Here is a 19,773-nt window from a genome sequence, read left to right as displayed (position 1 = left end):
AGGAGGGGCCTGGCTCCCGGCCGCTCGCTCCGAAGTGGGGGGGCGGGGGCCCTCGGGCTCAGAACTGCTCGGAGAGCAGTTGGCACAGATGCCGGGAGACGCTCTCCTTGCTGGTGCGCAGGGTGAGGCGGTACATCTGCGGAGAGACGGGCACGGGGTCAGAGGGGCGGGGACGGACGTGAGGGCGGCCAAAGGGGGTGAGGGCGGTGGTCACCTGGGCCTGGGCGTTGGGCTCCAGCCGGAGGAGGCAGCCGATCTGCAGCGCCTTGGTCTGGATGATGCCGGCCCCCACGAAGTTCTCCGGGTTGGGATCCACGTTGGCCAGGAGGGCGGAACCGAAGCCCAACAGCTGCGGGGAAGTGGGGGGAAAGGGGCCGGAGGTTAGGGAGCCAGGCCGCCGCCCCCTCCCCTCCCCGCCAACCCCCTACAGGACTCCCACCTTGGCCTTGGTCACTTCGGGATCCATCGGCTGGTTGGCCCTGAAGATTTTCTGGGCTTCCTGCTGGGGGCTGTGAGGGAAAGGGAGGAGAGGCGGTGGGGAGGGTGGCCGGCGGCGGGGGGGACACACGCCCCATCCGGGTCCCCCATCCTCCCGGCGGCCCCCAGCCCTACAGGCGGAGCTGCTTCCAGCGCTGGAAGAAGTCCTGGGCGGCCATTTCTGTCGGCTGGAAGAACTTGTTGACGGTGACCGGCAGCTTGAGCGTCACGGACTGCGGAACGCCCCCGTATCTGGTGGGGTTGGAGAAGGGGGGTGCGGTGAGGAACCCCCCCCCCCGTCCCCCGGCTCCACCGTCCCCGCCCCAGGCCGCCCGGACTCACCGGAAGCGCAGGGCCAGCAGCGGGGGGGTGGTGAAGTCTCGGAGACACTCGATGTTGAGTACCTGCTGGACCTGGGCGCCCCCGTCCACCTGCCCCGCCACCTGTTTGGTCTGCACGGCCAGCTGTGTCCCCCAGCAGTCAAGGAAAGGCCCGGGGGGGTGGCGGAGGCGCGGGGAGGGGGCGCGCAGCGATGGGGAGGGGGCGGGAGGCCATGGAGGATATGAGTCTGAGAGTCCCCGGGGTGGGCGACCGTAGGGCTGAAGTTCTGGAACTGAACGGACGTCTTGTTCCCGTAGAACAGGTACATGCGGCCTGGGGGCGGGGAAGGGGGACGTCTCGCAGCCGGACTGGAGTCGCCCCCGGGGGGGTCCCCTCAGCCGTCCCCTCCCAACTCCCCCTCCCGCCCAGCGCGTACCCAGGTTTTGCCGAAATTCTGACTTGACCCCGATCTGCAGCAGCTGGTTCTCAAAGAGGACACCGTTGTTCTTGCAAACGAACCTGGGAAGGGGGAGGCGGCAGCGAGGAGGTGGGAGATGGGGGGAGCCCAGGCGGGGGTCTCGGGCATCCGTCTGACCCTCCCCCCCACCACCACCGAAAGACCCGACGCCTCCGACGACTCACTTGTTGAGCAGTTCGTCGGCCTCGGGGATGGGGACTCCGGGGTCCTCGGGGCCAGAACTGGACCGTCGGTCGGAGGGAGAAGAAAGGGGTCGGAAACCGCGAGAGAGGAGGGGGCGATGAGGAAGGCGGGGCACGGGGGAGCAGCCCAGAGGTACGTAGGCCCTTCGGCTCTCCCCACCGTGACATCCGGCCCCGATCCCACCCGCAAACGCCCCAACTTCTAGGCCCCAGCCTCCCCCGGCTATATCCGTCTCTCTGGGGACCCAGCCGCCCTCGCCCCGCCCCACCCGCTTCAAGGACACGGCCCCCCCTTACTCAGCAGCCCCAGCCCCGGGGCTCTCAGGGGCGGGCGGCTCCAAGTCCCTGGACCACCAACCCGGGGCGGAGGCAGAAGCCGACGGGACGGACAGGATGGGACAGGACGGGGTGGGGGGCGGCCGATCCCGAGCGGCAGTGAGGCAGAGCGAGGAGGAGCCCAGGCCCGAAGGTGAGGAGAGAGAGGCAGGGAGGGAAAGAGAGAGAGAGGAGACAGCAAGGCAGGCTCTGAGCCCCTCCGCTGGACAAGACCAAAACAATCACAACGGTGGAATTCGTTAAGCACCTATGTGCCGGGCACCGCACTAAGCGCTGAACGGAAATGAAAAGGGGCAGTGCTGGAGGGGATATGGCAGAGCAAAGCGCGGCCCGTCGAAGGAGAGAAACCAAGGAAGCGGGGAGGGGGCTCCGGGCAGCGGGGCTGGGGAGGTGGTGGCGGCCTGGGTGGGGCTGGAGGAGCCATAGGGCCAAGGCCAAGCACCTATGTGCCGGGCACCGCACTAAGCGCTGAACGGAAATGAAAAGGGGCAGTGCTGGAGGGGGTATGGCAGAGCAAAGCGCCGCCCGTCGAAGGAGAGAAACCAAGGAAGCGGGGAGGGGGCTCCGGGGAGCGGGGCTGGGGAGGTGGTGGCGGCCTGGGTGGGGCTGGAGGAGCCATAGGGCCAAGGCCAAGCACCTATGTGCCGGGCACCGCACTAAGCGCTGAACGGAAATGAAAAGGGGCAGTGCTGGAGGGGGTATGGCAGAGCAAAGCGCCGCCCGTCGAAGGAGAGAAACCAAGGAAGCGGGGAGGGGGCTCCGGGCAGCGGGGCTGGGGAGGTGGTGGCGGCCTGGGTGGGGCTGGAGGAGCCATAGGGCCAAGGCCAAGCACCCATGTGCCGGGCACCGCACTAAGCGCTGAACGGAAATGAAAAGGGGCAGTGCTGGAGGGGGTATGGCAGAGCAAAGCGCCGCCCGTCGAAGGAGAGAAACCAAGGAAGCGGGGAGGGGGCTCCGGGGAGCGGGGCTGGGGAGGTGGTGGCGGCCTGGGTGGGGCTGGAGGAGCCATAGGGCCAAGGCCCTGGGAACGGGACGGTGCCACCGAGATGGCGTGGGGCCGCGAGTGGCCGGGGGATGTTGGGCAGGGGGTGGATGGGACCCCTGACCTGAGAAAGCTGTCTTCTAGGGCGGCCGGAGGGGCGGGGCTGTCCGAGAAGACGTCCACCAGGAGGGAGCCGGCGCCGGCCGGGGCGGGCGAAAGGCTGGGGGCGGCCCGCAGCCCCAGGAGGTCCGCAGACGGGGATGGGGTGGACTGGCAGGGCGGACCACGAGGCGTTACAGGGGAGGCCTCCCGGCCCCAGCCTCTTCCCCACTTCCTCCTCACCTGACCCGTCACCTAGCTCTCTTCTGCCTCCCCAATAATAACAACGATAATTATTATTATGGTACTCGTTAAGCGCTTACTATGCACCCCGCACTGTTCTAAGTGCCGGGATAGATACAAGTTTTCCCCACAGCACCTGTATATATGTTTGTGCTTATTTATTACTCTATTTATTTTACTTGTACATATCTATTCTATTTATTTTATTTTGTTAGTATGTTTGGTTTTGTTCTCCGTCTCCCCCTTTTAGACTGTGAGCCCACTGTCGGGTAGGGACTGTCTCTATATGTTGCCAATTTGTACTTCCCAAGCGCTTAGTACAGTGCTCTGCACACAGTAAGTGCTCAATAAATATGATTGATGATGATGAAGTTAATAATAATAACAATTATGGTATTTGTTAAACACTTAACAACGTGCCAGGCACTGTGAGCCCGCTGTTGGGTAGGGACTGTCTCTATGTGTTGCCGACTTGTACTTCCCAAGCGCTTAGTCCAGTGCTCTGCACACAGTAAGCGCTCAATAAATACGATTGATTGATTGATTGGGGTGGATACAAGCAAATCAGGTTGGACACAGTACACGACCGATAAGGGGCTCACAGACTCAATCCCCGTTTTACAGATGAGGCAACTGAGGCCCAGAGAAGTGAAGTGGCTTGCCCAAGGTCTCACACATTACAGAGAAGCAGCATGGCTCGGTGGAAAGAGCCTGGGCTTTGGAGTCGGAGGTCGTGGGTTCAAATCCCGGCTCGGCCAACTGTCAGCTGTGTGACTTTGGGCAAGTCACTTCGCTTCTCTGGGCCTTGGTTCCCTCATCTGGAAAATGGGGATGAAGACTGTGAGCCTCCCAGTGGGACAACCCGATCACCTTGTAACCTCCCCAGCGCTTAGAACAGTGCTTTGCACATAGTAAGCGCTTAATAAATGCCATTATTATGCGGCAGAGCCAGGGTTAGAACTCAGGTCCTTCTGACTCCCGGGTTCGGACGCTGTCCATTATGCTATGCTGCTTCCTTCCGTGGGTCCCCACCGCCCCATCTGCGGGAGAGGCCACGGTTGAGGAGGAGGAGGAAGAGCACGGGTGAAGAGACGGGAGGGGTCACGCCCCGGGGCGGCGGGGGTCCTCACCACGGCGCTGTGGGGGTGCTCCACGCTGCCGTTGAGCTCGGACCCGCTCCCCGGCTCCCTGCGCCCGTCGTCGACCGCCCCCACGGCCCCGGGGCCCTTCTTCCTCTTCAGCTTGGCCAAGATGGACGACTCCCGCTCAGGGAAGGGGGGCATCTCCTCCAGCACCGTCGCCTGGGGGCGGAGGGAAAGGGGGGAGGTCGTCGGGCCATCCCGGGGCCGAGGGTGGTCCGACGGAGTCGGGGGAGGCGGGGGGGGGGGGGGGGGGGGGGGGTCCTCGGCACCGACCAGGACGTCGGTGCTGGCGACGGAGCTGAGCTTCAGGTACTCGACGGCGCGCTGCTGGAGCTCCACGTCGGCGTTGCGCAGCTGGGAGCCGGCCCGCAGCACCGCCTGGATGGTGGCCTTGGTCTCGGGGAACAGGTTGATGAACTTGATGTAGGTGGACAGGAGCAGGGCCCGGGTGGCCACGCTGCACAGGTGGAACTTGGAGTGGAGCAGGGAAAACTGGACCAGGGGGCTGGCGGAGGCGGCGGGGAGAGGAGAGTCAGGGGCACAGGGGTGCCATCCCCCCCACCCCCCCTTCCCCGATGGCCACGCCATCCGCCACCCCGGGACCCACGTAACGATACTAATAATCACCGCGGTATTTATTAAAGCGCTTACCGCGTGCCAGGCAGCGGGCCAAGCGCCGAGGTGGATAAATGCAAATCGGTTGGGACGCAGCCCCTGTCCCACGTGGGGCTCACAGTCTCAATCCCCACTTTCCAGATGAGGGGACTGAGGCCCAGAAAAGCGAACTGACTTGCCCAAGGCCACAGAGCAGACAAGCTCCGCCAATTGTCAGCTGTGTGACTCTGGTCAAGTCACTTCGCTTCTCTGTGCCTCAGTGACCTCATCTGTAAAATGGGGATGAAGACTGCGAGCCCCCCATGGGACAACCTGATCAGCTTGTAACCTCCCCAGCGCTTAGAACAGTGCTTTGCACGTAGTAAGCACTTAATAAATGCCATTAAAAAAAAAGTGGCAGAGTCAGAATTAGAGCCCACGACCACCTGATCTGCAGGCCCTGGCTCTATCCAGTTCGCCAGGCCGCTTGCGGGTGTCCTGGCAGGTCCCGGGGTGAGGGCCCCGCCCCCGCCCCCCCAACCCCGCCTCACCTGGAGCGGGGGTCTCCAGCGATCAGGTTTCCAAACTCGCCCAGGATGTAGCCGCCGACTTTGACCATGTTCTCGTGGCAGGCGGGGGCTTGCAGGGCCTGGGGGTGCACCCAGAGAGCCCCCGCGTCACCCGCCGCCCCGGGGCCGAGGGTGGTCGGGGCCCCTCGGGGTCCGGGGTCTGGGGCAGATCGGGCCGGGGGCTCGGGGCTCCTCGGGGGTGAGGGGTGGGGGGGACCCGTTCGTTTTAATCAAGCAAAGACCCCTCACCCTGGGCTTCAGGGCTGTCCATCACCTCGCCCCCTCCTACCTCACCTCCCTTCTGTCCTTCTCCAGCCCAGCCCGCACCCTCCGCTCCTCTGCCACCGCTAATCTCCTCACCATACCTCGTTCTCGCCCGTCCCGCCGTCGACCCCCGGCCCACATCCTCCCCCTGGCCCGGAATGCCCTCCCTCCCGCCATCCGCCAAGCTAGCTCTCTTCCTCCCTTCAAAGTCCTACTGAGAGCTCACCTCCTCCAGGAGGCCTTCCCAGCCTGAGCCCCCCCTTTCCTCTCCTCCTCTCCATCCCCCCGCCTACCTCCTTCCCCTCCTCATAGCACCTGTATATGTTTGTACAGATTTATTACTCTATTTTACTTATACATATTTACTATTCTACTTATTTTGTTAATGATGTGCATCTAGCTTTATTCTATTTGTTCTGACGACTTGACACCCGTCCACGTTTTGCTTTGTTGTCCGTCTCCCCCTTCTAGACTGTGAGCCCGTTGTTGGGTAGGGACCGTCTCTCTATCTTGCCAACTTGAAGTTCCCAAGCGCTTAGTCCAGTGCTCTGCACACAGTAAGCACTCAATAAATACGATTCAATGAATGAATGACCGGGGGCGGCCCTGACCTCGAAGACGGTCTTGGCGGCGTAGCCCTGGACGTCGTCGCGGTTGATGACGATCTGGATGACGCGGTACCACACCTCCTCACTAACGTAGTCCCCGGCGATGCGGATCAGGTTCAGGATGGTGTCCACGTACCAGCTGTAGTCCACCGCGTACTTCTCCGCCAGGATGGCCACCTTCAGCACCTGCCCGGCAGACCCAGGCGTCCGGCTCCTGCCCCCCACAAGCCAAGGGGCTGCATGGTCACCCGCGGGGCAGAGAACATGGTCCCCTCACCCCCCGCCCCCCCGCCCCTCACAATTTCCTCGCGGATGGCGTAGTCCGCCGTCTCTAGGTATCTCAGCATCTCTGACACGATCTGCTTCGAGTTGCTCCGGTCACACATGGCGTACAAGAGGTCGGCAGCCCGCTGCCGGACGCTCACGTCCCGCTCCGTCTACAGGGGTGGGGGGAGAGGGCGGGGGTCAGAGCCAGGGCCGGGGGCGGGAGTCGGTTGCCAGGGCCCAGAGGAGGAAAGGAAAGAAGGGAGGGGACGGATGGATGGAAGGAAAGAGGGGATGGAAGGAAGGAGGAGATGGAAGGAAGGCAGGGGATGGAGGGAAGGGAGAGGATGGAAGGAAGGAGGGAAAGAAGGAAGAAAGGAGGGAAAGGAAGGAAGGAAGGAGGGGATGGAAGGAAGGAAGGAGGGGATGGAAGGAAGGAAGGAAGGAAGGCAGAGATGAAAGGAAGGGAGGGGATGGAGGGGAGGAAGAGGGTGGAAGGAAGGAAGGAGGGAAAGAAGGAAGGAAGGAGGGAAAGAAGGAAGGAAGGAGGGAAAGAAGGAAGGAAGGAGGGAAGGAAGGAGGAGAAAGAAGGAAGGAAGGAAAGAAGGGAAAGGAAGGAAGGAAGGAAAGAAGGGAAAAGAAGGAAGGAAGGAGGGAAAGAAGGAGGGAAGGAAGGAGGAGAAAGAAGGAAGGAAGGAAAGAAGGAAGGAAGGAAAGAAGGAAGGAAGGAAGGAAAGAAGGAAGGAAGGAAGAAGGAGATGGAAGGAGATGGAAGGAAGGGAGGGGATGAAGGGGAGAGGATGGAAGAAAAGAAGGGAAGGAAGGAGGGAAAGGAAGGAAAGAAGGAAGGAAGAAGGGGATGGAAGGAGGAGATAGAAGGGAGGGGATGGAGAGAAGAGAGGATGGAAGGAAGGAGGGAAAGGAGGAAGGAAGGAGGGAAAGGAAGGAAGGAAAGAAGGAGGGAGGGGAAGGAAGGAAGGAAGGAAGGAGGGAAAGAAGAAAGGAATGGAGGGGAAGGGGTAGAAGGAAGGAGGGGAGGGATGAGCCGGAAGAAAAGAGAGACGGCAGGTCCGCACCTTGAGGGCGTTGATGACGGTGTCGATGTGGGTCTTGACGGCCTCGTGGGAGAACTCGGAGCTGGCCAGCGTGCACATGCTCTCCAGGGCCAGGTAGCGCAGGTTGGTCTCGCGGTGCTGCAGGAACTGGCCCAGCTGGTTGCAGGCCCGCACCAGGAGGCCGGGCTCGCTGAGCGGGGAGCCGGGCCCGCTCGTCAGCCTCGAGGGTCAGCCTCGAGGAGCCCGGCCGCCCCCCGGCCCGGCCCGGCCCGGCCCCTCCCCCGCCGCCAGCCCCTCCCCCGCCGCCCCCCGGGGGCCACCTGTCGTAGTGGATGATGAGGCTGATGGTCTCGAAGAGGGTGGCGTTCTTGGCGTTCGAATGCTGGACCTTCTTGGACTTGGGCGGCTCCTGGGCCTTGTTGAGCACGGACTCCAGGCACTCGGCCAGCCGGCCCTTCACGGCGGCGTCCTCTGCGGGGAGAGCCGGGGGTGGGTGGGCGGGGGGGGGGGGGGGGACGCGGGACCGGGGCCCGGGGCCCAGGGCCCGGCCCGAAAGCTCAGCCCCCTACCTGGTGGGGGGTAACACTGGAGGAGGCGGAGGAGCTTGACGGACAGCCAGGGGGCCGGGACGAAATAATAGGTGTAGTCCTGCAGGTCCGTGGAGGCCGAGGACACGATCTGGGGGAGGGAGGGGAGGAAGAGTCAGAGGGGACCCGGGGCCTGATCCCGGTTCCGCCACTCGTCTGCCGGGTGACTCTGGGCAAGTCGCTTCTCTGCACCTCGGTCCCCTCATCTGTAAAATGGGGGTTAAGACTGTGAGCCCCACGGGGGACAACCTGATTACCTTGTATTCTCCCCGGCGCTTAGAACGGCGCTCGGCACGTAGTAAGCGCTTAACAGACGCCGTCGTCATTATTTATTATAATTATTCTGAAGACTGAGAGTCCCCATCTGGATTTGCTTGTATCCACCCTGGTGCTTAGTTAAGTGCCTGGCACATAGTGAGCGCTTAACAAATACCATCATTATTACTGTCGTTGTAGCAGGGGTTATGACCGGGAGCCCCTCTGCAGGACGGGGACTACGTCCAACCTGATTAGCCTAGCGCTTAGAGAGGAGCCGCTTAACAAGTGCCGTGAAAAGAAACAACAAAAAGGACCCACTCCCTTCCTTCCTCCCGCCCGCCACCCTCCCCCAGCCCCCACAAACCCTGCTGAGCCGGGACACGGCCAGGGAGATGCAGGTCTTGAAGTCGTCTGGGTTCTTCTTGCAAAGGCAGGTGATGAGGCTGACGGCGGCGGTCACCACGCCCTGGGGGCCGGGACGGAGAGGGGTCAGAGGGGTCCCGCCCCCTCTCCCTCCCCGGGACACCGGGGGCTCCCGCGGGGGGACCGGGGGATCTGTCCCGCCGCTCCACTCCCCGGCCTGGCACGAGGCAACCCCTTACGAGCCGCCCCCCGGGAAGAGGGCGAGGCACCGGGCCACCGACCATGTGCTGGTCGTTGAGCAGATGGACCACGCGGGATGTCCACTCCCCCATGGGCACCAGGTCGGGCGACGTCTTATAGAGGCGCAGCAGGCACAGGGCGGCACTCTGCTTCACGCTGTCCATCGTGTCCCTGGTGACAGGCGCGGGGGCGGTGGTGAGGGGGTCAAAGGGTCTCAACGTGGATCCCCGCCTGGCCCTCCATCACCGACGCCCCAGCTCCCTCCCACCCACCCCCACTTCCCGAGAGCCTCGTCTGCCCACCCCGCCACCAGGATGCGCGGGATCTCCGAGGCGAAGGCCTCCCCCATCTCGCGGCTGCCCACGTTGGCGATACAGTGCAGGGCCAGGCACATGAACGTCGGGTTGCGGCTGGCCAGGTCGTTCTTGATGGCGTTGTTGATCAGGCGGATCAGCTCCGAGTTCGAGTTGACCAGCACCGAAATGAACAGGTAGCCCTGCGGAGCGGGTTGGGGGAGGGGGGCGGGCTCGCACACGGGGGCCCGGGGACCACCGCCACCCCCGCGCCCTCCCGGCTCTCCGCTCCGGCCCCCGCCGGGAGCCGGGGCCCTCCCGTCGGCGGGACTCACGATCTGCTTCTCCGTGTACTTGTTGGAGCTGAGCAGGTTGACGGCCTCCATGTGGCCGAAGTCGATGTCGTGGCCGAGGAGGAAGATGAAGAGCAACTTGCAGACGTACTTCTTTTTGCTGTAGCCGTCCAGGGCCTTGTCCCCTAGGTGGGCAAGCGGGCAACCCGACTGACCCCCTCGCTCCCCTGCCACCGGGACCCCGTCTCTCCGGCCCCCCGCCGAGTCCTGCTGCCCCGGGAGGGGCGTCCAGCCCCCCGAGACTCACCTTTGAACTTGGAGCGGATGTTGGCCAGCTCCTTGTTGATCCTCTTGATTTCGGCTTCCTTGCTTTTACCTGTGCGGGGAGAGGAGCTGAGGGTCCAATATTCCACCTTTCCCTTTTTCCCTCTCTTCCTCCTCTCTTTTCCCTCCCTCCCTTCCCCTCTATCCAAGCACAGGCCCGGGCGTCAGAAGGACCCGGCTTCTAATCCCGGCTCTGCCACGTATCTGCTGTGGGACCCTGGGCCGGTCACTTCACCTCTCTGGGCCTCAGTTACCTCATCTGGGAAAAGGGGATTACGAGTGTGAGCCCCTCGAGGAACAGGGACTGTGTCCAATCCCATCAGCGCTGAGAAGCAGCGTGGCTCAGTGGAAAGAGCCCGGGCTTTGGAGTCAGAGGTCATGGGTTCGAATCCTGGCTCTGCCACGTGTCTGCTGTGTGACCTTGGGCAAGTCACTTAACTTCTCTGAGCCTCTGTTACCTCATCTGTAAAATGGGGATTAAGACTGTGAGCCCCACATGGGACAACCTGATCACTTTGTATCCCCCCCAGCGCTTAGAACAGTGCTCCGCGCATAGTAAGCGCTCAATAAATACGATTGATGATGATGATGATGAACAAATGCCAACATTATTATTATTATTATTATTATCTACCCCAGCGCTTCGAACGGTACTTGGCGCAGAGTGAGCGCTTGACGAGTACCATCGTGATTATTATTATTATTATTATTCCCGGGTCCAGGAGGGCGTGGGGGGGGATTCTAGGGGAGGGGGCGACCCCCGACACGACTCACGCCGACAACCGGGTCGGTCGGACGCTGAAAGCGATCCGGTAGAGGAGTTAAATGAAACCGGGCACCGAGACCGGTGACAGCGAGACAGCAGCGAGGGCTGATGGAAATCAACGGGCGTTTGCGGAAACGAGGGGGGCCACGGCTAATGGAAAGCAGGCGGCGGGGCTACAGAAATAAAAATACGTCCCTGTCTCTCATTTATTTATTTCTGTTAACGGCCGTCTCCCCCTCTAGCCTGTAAGCTCGTTGTGGGCAGGGACTATATCTGTTACATTGTTATACTGTACTCTCCCCAACGCTTAGTATAGTGCTCTACCCACAGTAAGCATTCAATAAATACGATTGAATATATTATACTTTCCCGAGCACTTAGTACAGTGCTCTGTGCACAGTAAGCGCGCAATACGAATGACTGCATTGTACTCTCCCGAGCGCTTAGTTCAGTGCTCCGCACAAAGCGCTGGATAAATACCACTGAATCACTGATACGGGGGAGAGTAATGGAAATTATCTTGTCTCCACCCCAATGGTTAGAACAGTGCCTGGCACATAGTAAGCGCTTAACAAATGCCCCAGTTATTATCAGAGAAGCAGCGTGGCTCAGTGGAAAGAGCCCGGGCTTTGGAGTCAGAGGTTATGGGTTCGAATCCCGGCTCTGCCACATGTCTGCTGTGTGACCTTCGGCAAGTCACTTAACTTCTCGGAGTCTCAGTTACCTCATCTGTAAAATGGGGATGATGATTGGGAGCCCCATGTGGGACAACCTGATCACCTTGTATCCCCCAGCGCTTAGAACAGTGCTTTGCACATAGTAAGCGCTTAATAAATGCCATTATTATTATTATTATTAAGATCCTGTGCTGGGGCGTGGGTTCTAATCCCGGCTCCGCCCCTTGTCCGCTGTGTGACCTTGGGCAAGCCACTTGTTGGGTAAGCCAACAAGCCCAACAAGCCACGAGCCCGTTGTTGGGTAGGGACCATCTCTGTATGTTGCCAACTTGTACTTCCCAAGCGCTTAGTACAGTGTTCTGCACACAGTAAGCGCTCAATAAATACGACTGACTGACTGAATGAAAGCCACTTGACTTCTCTGTGCCTCAGTTCCCTCACCTGTAAAATGGGGATGAAGACCGTGAGCCCCACTTGGGACAACCTGCTTACCTTGTAACTCCCCCAGCTCTTAGAACAGCGCTTAGCACCTAGTAAGTGCTTAACAAATACCATCATTATTATTGTACAATACCACCCCTTAGTGACAAGAGCCCGGGTTTGAGAGTCAGGGGGCGTGGGTTCTAATCCCGACTCCACCGCTCGTCTGCTGTGTGACCCTGGGCAAGTCACTTCACTTGAGTGCTTAGTACAGTGCTCTGCATACAGTAAGCGCTCAATAAATACGATTGATTGAATGAATGAATGGGCCTCAGTTACCTCACCTGGAATAAGGAGATTATGACTGTGAGCCCCGCCATGGGCCAACCTGATTACCTTGCTCTCCCCCAGCGCTTAGAACAGTGCTTGGCACATAGTAAGCGCTTAACAAATACCATAATAATAATAATGGTACAATACCACCCTGCCCGAGCTTGGGAGTCAGAGGACGTGGGTTCGTTCATTCATTCATTCATTCATTCACTCATTCATTCAGTTGTATGAGAAGCAGCGTGGCTCAATGGAAAGAGCACAGGCTTGGGAGTCAGAGGTCATGGGTTCAAATCCAACCTCCACCAACTGTCAGCTGAGCTGGCATCTACCCCAAGGTTTAAGAACAGCGCTTGGCATAGAGTAAGCGCTGAACAGGATTAGGATCACGCTGACTGGAGAAGCAGCGTGGCTCAGTGGAAAGAGCCCGGGCTTGGGAGTCAGAGGTCGTGGGTTCAAATCACTGCTCCATCACTTGTCAACTGGGTGACTTTGGGCAAGTCACTTCACTTCTCTGGGCCTCAGTTCCCTCATCTGGAAAATGGGGATGAAGACTGGGAGTCCCCCGTGGGACGACCTGATCATCTTGTAACCTCCCCAGCGCTTAGAACAGTGCTTTGCACATTTAGGGAAGCAGCATGGCTCAGCGGAAAGAGCCCGGGCTTTGGAGTCGGAGGTCATGGGTTCAAATTCCTGCTCTGCCGCTTGTCAGCTGTGTGACTCTGGGCAAGTCACCTCACTTCTCTGGGCCTCTGGTTCCCTCATCTGTCAAATGGGGATTAAAAGTGTGAGCCCCACGTGGGACAACCAGATTACCTTGTCTCCCTCCCCAGCACTTAGAACAGTGCTTGGCACATAGTAAGCGCTTAACAAATGCCATCATTAATATTATTATTACCTATAATCCTATTTATTCTGATGGTATTGACACCCGCCTACTTAGCTGTGCGACTTTGGGCAAGTCATTTCGCTTCTCTGTGCCTCAGTTCCCTCATCTGCAAAATGGGGATGAAGACTGGGAGCCCCCGCATGGGACCACCTGATCACCTTGTAACCTCCCAAGCGCTTAGAACAGGACTTGGCACATAGTAAGCGCTTAACAAATGCCATCATTATTATTATTATAATTCCATTTATTCTGATGGTATTGACACCCGCCTACTTAGCTGTGTGACTATGGGCAAGTCACTTCGCTTCTCTGCGCCTCAGTTCCCTCACCTGTAAAATGGGGATGAAGACTGGGAGCCCCCCGTGGGGCCACCTGATCACCCTGTAGCCTCCCCAGTGCTTACAACAGTGCTTGGCACATAGTAAGCGCTTAACAAATGCCATTATCATTATTATTATTATTATTCTCTGTGCCTCAGTTCCCTCATCTGTAAAATGGGGATGAAGACCGTGAGTCCCCCCGTGGGACAACCTCATCACCTTGTATCATCATCAATCGTATTTATTGAGCGCTTACTGTGTGCAGAGCACTGTACTAAGCGCTTGGGAAGTCCAAGTTGGCAACATATAGAGGCAGTCCCTACCCAACAGTGGGCTCACAGTCTAAAAGGGGGAGACAGAGAACAAAACCAAACATACTAACCAAAATAAAATAAATAGAATAGATATGTACAAGTAAAATAAATAAATAAATTTACAGCACTGGACTAATTCATGCTTTAGAAAGGGAGGGAGCCTTCCTCCAGGAGCCTCCCCAGTGCTTAGAACAGTGCTTGGCACGTAGCAAGTGCTTAATAATAATAATAATAACATTTATTAAGCGCTTACTCTGTGCAAATCCTCATTTTGCAGATGAGGGAACTGAGGCCCAGAGAAGTGAAGCGACTTGCCCAAAGTCACCCAGCTGACAAGTGGCGGAGCCAGGATTTGAACCCACAACCTCCGACTCCAAAGCCCGGGCTCTTTCCACTGAGCCCCGCTGCTTCTCTAATAAACGCCATCATCATTATCATCATCATCATCATCAAACGTATTTATTGAGCGCTTACTATGTGCAGAGCACTGGACTAAGCGCTTGGGAAGTACAAATTGGCAACACATAGAGACAGTCCCTACCCAACAGTGGGCTCACAGTCTAAAAGGGGGAGGCAGAGAACAAAACCAAACACACTAACAAAATAAAATAGAATAGATATGTACAAATAAAATAAATAAATAGAGTAATAAATATGTACAAGCATATATACATATCATCATCATCATCATCAATCGTATTTATTGAGCGCTTACTATGTGCAGAGCACTGGACTAAGCGCTTGGGAAGTACAAATTGGCAACATATAGAGATGGTCCCTACCCAACAGTGGGCTCACAGTCTAAAAGAGGGAGACAGAGAACAAAACCAAGCAAACTAACAAAATAAAATAAATAGAATAGATAGGTACAAGTAAAATAATTAAATAAGTAAATAGAGTAAAAAAATATGTACAAACATATATACATATATACAGGTGCTGTGGGGAAGGGAAGGAGGTAAGATGGGATGGAGAGGGGGACGAGGGGGAGAGGAAGGAAGGGGCTCATCATCATCATCAATCGTATTTATTGAGCGCTTACTATGTGCAGAGCACTGGACTAAGCGCTTGGGAAGTACAAACTGGCAACATCTAGAGACAGTCCCTACGCAACAGCGGGCTCACAGGTCAAAAGGGGGTGACAGAGAACAAAACCAAACATACTAACAAAATAAAATAAATAGAATAGATAGGTACAAATAAAATAAATAAATAAATAAATAGAGTAAAAAAATATGTACAAACATATATACATATATACAGGTGCTGTGGGGAAGGGAAGGAGGTAAGATGTGGGGGATAGGATTCAGTCATTCATCCTCTCAATCGTACTGTGTACTAAGCGCTGGAGAAGTCCAAGGTGGCAACACCTAGAAGGGGGAGACGGAAAACAAAACCAAACATACTAACAAAATAAAATAAATAGAATAGACATGTACAAATAAAATAAATAAATAAATAGAGTAATAAATATGTACAAGCACATATACAGGATTATTAGGATTCATTCATTCATCCTCTCAATCGTATTGTGTACTAAGCGCTGGGGAAGTCCAAGGTGGCAACACCTAGAAGGGGGAGACGGAGAACAAAACCAAACATACTAACAAAATAAAATAAACAGAATAGATAGGTACAAATAAAATAAATAAATAAATAGAGTAATAAATATGTACAAGCATATAAACATATATACAGGATTATTAGGATTCATTCATTCATCCTCTCAATCGTATTGTGTACTAAGCGCTGGGGAAGTCCAAGGTGGCAACACCTAGAAGGGGGAGACGGAGAACAAAACCAAACACACTAACAAAATAAAATAAATAGAATAGACATGTACAACTAAAATAAATAAATAAATAGAGTAATAAATATGTACAAGCACATATACATATATACAGGATTATTAGGATTCATTCATTCATCCTCTCAATCGTATTGTGTACTAAGCGCTGGGGAAGTCCAAGGTGGCAACACCTAGAAGGGGGAGACGGAGAACAAAACCAAACATACTAACAAAATAAAATAAACAGAATAGATAGGTACAAATAAAATAAATACAGTAATAAATATGTACAAGCATATATACATATATACAGGATTATTAGGATTCATTCATTCATCCTCTCAATCGTATTGTGTACTAAGCGCTGGGGAAGTCCAAGGTGGCAACACCTAGAAGGGGGAGACGGAGAACAAAACCAAACATACTAACAAAATAAAGTAAATAGAATAGACATGTACAAATAAAATAGAGTAATAAATATGTACAAGCATATATACAGGATTATTAGGATTCATTCATTCATTCTCTCAATCGTATTGTGTACTAAGCGCTGGGGAAGTCCAAGGTGGCAACACCTAGAAGGGGGAGACGGAGAGCAAAACCAAACATACTAACAAAATAAAATAAATAGAATAGACAGGTAGAAATAAAATAAATAGAGTAATAAATATGTACAAGCATATATACGGGATTATTAGGATTCATTCATTCATCCTCTCAATCGTACTGTGTACTAAGCGCTGGGGAAGTCCAAGGTGGCAACACCTAGAAGGGGGAGACGGAGAGCAAAACCAAACATACTAACGAAATAAAGTAAATAGAATAGACATGTACAAATAAAATAGAGTAATAAATATGTACAAGCATATATACAGGATTATTAGGATTCATTCATTCATTCTCTCAATCGTATTGTGTACTAAGCGCTGGGGAAGTCCAAGGTGGCAACACCTAGAAGGGGGAGACGGAGAGCAAAACCAAACATACTAACAAAATAAAATAAATAGAATAGACAGGTAGAAATAAAATAAATAGAGTAATAAATATGTACAAGCATATATACAGGATTATTAGGATTCATTCATTCATCCTCTCAATCGTACTGTGTACTAAGCGCTGGGGAAGTCCAAGGTGGCAACACCTAGAAGGGGGAGACGGAGAGCAAAACCAAACATACTAACGAAATAAAATAAATAGAATAGACAGGTAGAAATAAAATAAATAGAGTAATAAATATGTACAAGCATATATACAGGATTATTAGGATTCATTCATTCATCCTCTCAATCGTACTGTGTACTAAGCGCTGGGGAAGTCCAAGGTGGCAACACCTAGAAGGGGGAGACGGAGAACAAAACCAAACATACTAACAAAATAAAATAAATAGAATAAACAGGTACAAATAAAATAAATAGAATAGACATGTACAAATAAAATAAATAGAGTAATAAATATGTACAAGCATATATACAGGATTATTAGGATTCATTCATTCATTCTCTCAATCGTACTGTGTACTAAGCGCTGGGGAAGTCCAAGGTGGCAACACCTAGAAGGGGGAGACGGAGAACAAAACCAAACATACTAACAAAATAAAATAAATAGAATAGACAGGTACAAATAGAGTAATAAATATGTACAAGCATATATACAGGATTATTAGGATTCATTCATTCATCCTCTCAACCGTACTGTGTACTAAGCGCTGGGGAAGTCCAAGGTGGCAACACCTAGAAGGGGGAGACGGAGAACAAAACCAAACATACTAACAAAATAAAATAAATAGAATAGACAGGTAGAAATAAAATAAATAGAGTAATAAATATGTACAAGCATATATACATATATACAGGATTATTAGGATTCATTCATTCATCCTCTCAATCGTATTGTGTACTAAGCGCTGGGGAAGTCCAAGGTGGCAACACCTAGAAGGGGGAGACGGAGAACAAAAGCAAACATACTAACAAAATAAAGTAAATAGAATAGACATGTACAAATAAAATAGAGTAATAAATATGTACAAGCATATATACAGGATTATTAGGATTCATTCATTCATTCTCTCAATCGTATTGTGTACTAAGCGCTGGGGAAGTCCAAGGTGGCAACACCTAGAAGGGGGAGACGGAGAGCAAAACCAAACATACTAACGAAATAAAATAAATAGAATAGACAGGTAGAAATAAAATAAATAGAGTAATAAATATGTACAAGCATATATACAGGATTATTAGGATTCATTCATTCATCCTCTCAATCGTACTGTGTACTAAGTGCTGGGGAAGTCCAAGGTGGCAACACCTAGAAGGGGGAGATGGAGAACAAAACCAAACATACTAACGAAATAAAATAAATAGAATAGACATGTACAAATAAAATAAATAAATAGAGTAATAAATATGTACAAGCACATATACATATATACAGGATTATTAGGATTCATTCATTCATCCTCTCAATCGTATTGTGTACTAAGCGCTGGGGAAGTCCAAGGTGGCAACACCTAGAAGGGGGAGACGGAGAACAAAACCAAACATACTAACAAAATAAAATAAACAGAATAGATACTCACAAATAAAATAAATAAATAGAGTAATAAATATGTACAAGCATATAAACATATATACAGGATTATTAGGATTCATTCATTCATCCTCTCAATCGTATTGTGTACTAAGCGCTGGGGAAGTCCAAGGTGGCAACACCTAGAAGGGGGAGACGGAGAACAAAACCAAACATACTAACAAAATAAAATAAATAGAATAGATAGGTACAAATAAAATAAATAAATAAATAAATTAAATAGAATGGATATGTACAAATAAATAAATAAATAGAGTAATAAATATGTACAAGCATATATACATATATACAAGATTATTAGGATTCATTCATTCATCCTCTCAATCGTATTGTGTACTAAGCGCTGGGGAAGTCCAACAAGGTGGCAACACCTAGAGACGGTCGGTCCCTACCGACCAGGGGCGTCTCCCCCAGCCCCGGCCCGCGGCGGCCCTCACAGTTGCGGATGTCGGAGATGAAGACGGCCAGGCCGCGCATCCCGTCTCCCTTGGACACGGCCGGCATGATGGCGATGGACGGACGGACCGACGGACGCCCACCCGGCCTCCTCCAGGCCTCCCGGGGAACCGGGACGGACTGACGGACGGACGGACGGACGGAGGGCCCGCCCCCTCGCCCTCCCCATTGGCCCGCTCCCCGTCACTCCCGCCACCTCCCCGCGCCGCCATTGGTCCGCCCCCTCAGCGCCGGGAGCGACGTCCGCCCCCACCAATCGCCGGCGGGGCGCCGCCCCCCATCCAGCCTCCGATTGGACCACCCCAGCGGGCCCGCAGAGCCGAGGGCCAATCAGCGCCCGGGTCCGCCCGGCCCGACGCCCCAGCCGATTGGCGCTTCCGCCCGGGACTTGCGGCCGGAGGGGGCGGGGGGAGCGCGCGGGCTCCGCCCCCTCTCCAGGCGCCGGCGCTGATTGGCGGAGAGCGGGAGCGGGGCCGAGGGGGCGGGAAGGGAGGCCGCCGCTGATTGGCTGGAAGGGCTTGTCCGAAGCGGGGGACGCCGGACGCCCATTGGCTCCCAGGAGTCTGCAATAGGAGGGAATGAGCTGGGGGGCGGGATTTTTTTCCCCTTTCACGCATCATTCAGTCATTCATTCATTCGTTCATTCATTCATTCATTCATTCTTGCCAACTTGGACTTCCCAAGCGCTTAGTCCAGTGCTCTGCACACAGTAAGCGCTCAATAAATACGATTGATGATGATGATGATGATTCATTCATTCAATCAATCAATCGTATTTTTTGAGCGCTTACTGTGTGCAGAGCACTGGACTAAGCACTTGGGAAGTACAAGTTGGCAACATATAGAGACGGTCCCTACCCAACAGTGGGCTCACAGTCTAAAAGGGGGAGGCAGAGAACAAAACCAAACATCCTAACAAAATAAAATAGAATAGATATGTAGAAGTAAAATAAATAGAGTAATAAATATGTACAAACATATATACATATATACAGGTGCTGTGGGGAAGGGAAGGGGGTAAGATGGGGGGGATGGAGAGGGGGGCGAGGGGGAGAGGAAGGAAGGGGCTCAGTCTGGGAAGGCCTCCTGGAGGAGGTGAGCTCTCAGCAGGGCCTTGAAGGGAGGAAGAGAGCTAGCTTGGCGGATGGGCAGAAGGAGGGCATTCATTCAATCGTATTTATTGAGCGCTTACTGTGTGCAGAGCACTGGGCTAAGCGCTTGGGAAGTCCAAGTTGGCAACATCTAGAGACGGTC

At 54.1% G+C, this 19,773-nt stretch overlaps 1 protein-coding gene across 2 annotated transcripts; it reads right to left on the bottom strand.

Moving 5' to 3' along the window:
• Positions 1-15: 15 nt before the first annotated feature.
• On the bottom strand, positions 16-18,627 carry AP2A1 (adaptor related protein complex 2 subunit alpha 1). Of its 2 annotated transcripts, XM_038752692.1 has the most exons (24): positions 18,501-18,627; positions 9,956-10,024; positions 9,691-9,833; positions 9,365-9,558; positions 9,104-9,233; positions 8,824-8,925; positions 8,184-8,292; positions 7,935-8,085; positions 7,636-7,804; positions 6,595-6,732; positions 6,299-6,481; positions 5,406-5,503; positions 4,534-4,765; positions 4,249-4,419; positions 2,901-3,046; positions 1,756-1,803; positions 1,441-1,497; positions 1,235-1,317; positions 1,042-1,131; positions 820-943; positions 613-729; positions 440-509; positions 215-349; positions 16-136 (listed from the first exon to the last, which is right to left on the bottom strand). In XM_038752692.1, the coding sequence occupies exons 1-24, from the start codon at positions 18,565-18,567 to the stop codon at positions 59-61; spliced, it is 2,904 nt and encodes a 967-aa protein (XP_038608620.1). In that variant the 5' UTR covers positions 18,568-18,627; the 3' UTR covers positions 16-58. The 2 variants fall into 2 exon arrangements, with proteins under 2 accessions (XP_038608620.1, XP_038608621.1); XM_038752693.1 differs by lacking the exon at positions 1,756-1,803.
• Between the last annotated feature and the right edge of the window lie 1,146 nt (positions 18,628-19,773).

Source organism: Tachyglossus aculeatus, chromosome 10 (genome assembly GCF_015852505.1).
Source record: "Tachyglossus aculeatus isolate mTacAcu1 chromosome 10, mTacAcu1.pri, whole genome shotgun sequence".
Lineage (NCBI taxonomy): Eukaryota > Metazoa > Chordata > Mammalia > Monotremata > Tachyglossidae > Tachyglossus > Tachyglossus aculeatus.
This window is presented reverse-complemented; position numbering and strand designations above follow the sequence as displayed.

Excerpts from the sequence above, each read along its gene's own strand:
- AP2A1 (XM_038752692.1), bottom strand. The coding sequence starts at position 18,567 with ATGCCGGCCGTGTCCAAGGGAGACGGGATGCGCGGCCTGGCCGTCTTC. Across the intron at positions 9,834-9,955 it reads CATCCGCTCCAAGTTCAAAG|GGGACAAGGCCCTGGACGGC; the intron begins GTGAGTCTCGGG and ends TTGCCCACCTAG. Across the intron at positions 6,733-7,635 it reads CCGTCATCAACGCCCTCAAG|ACGGAGCGGGACGTGAGCGT; the intron begins GTGCGGACCTGC and ends CCACCCCTGTAG.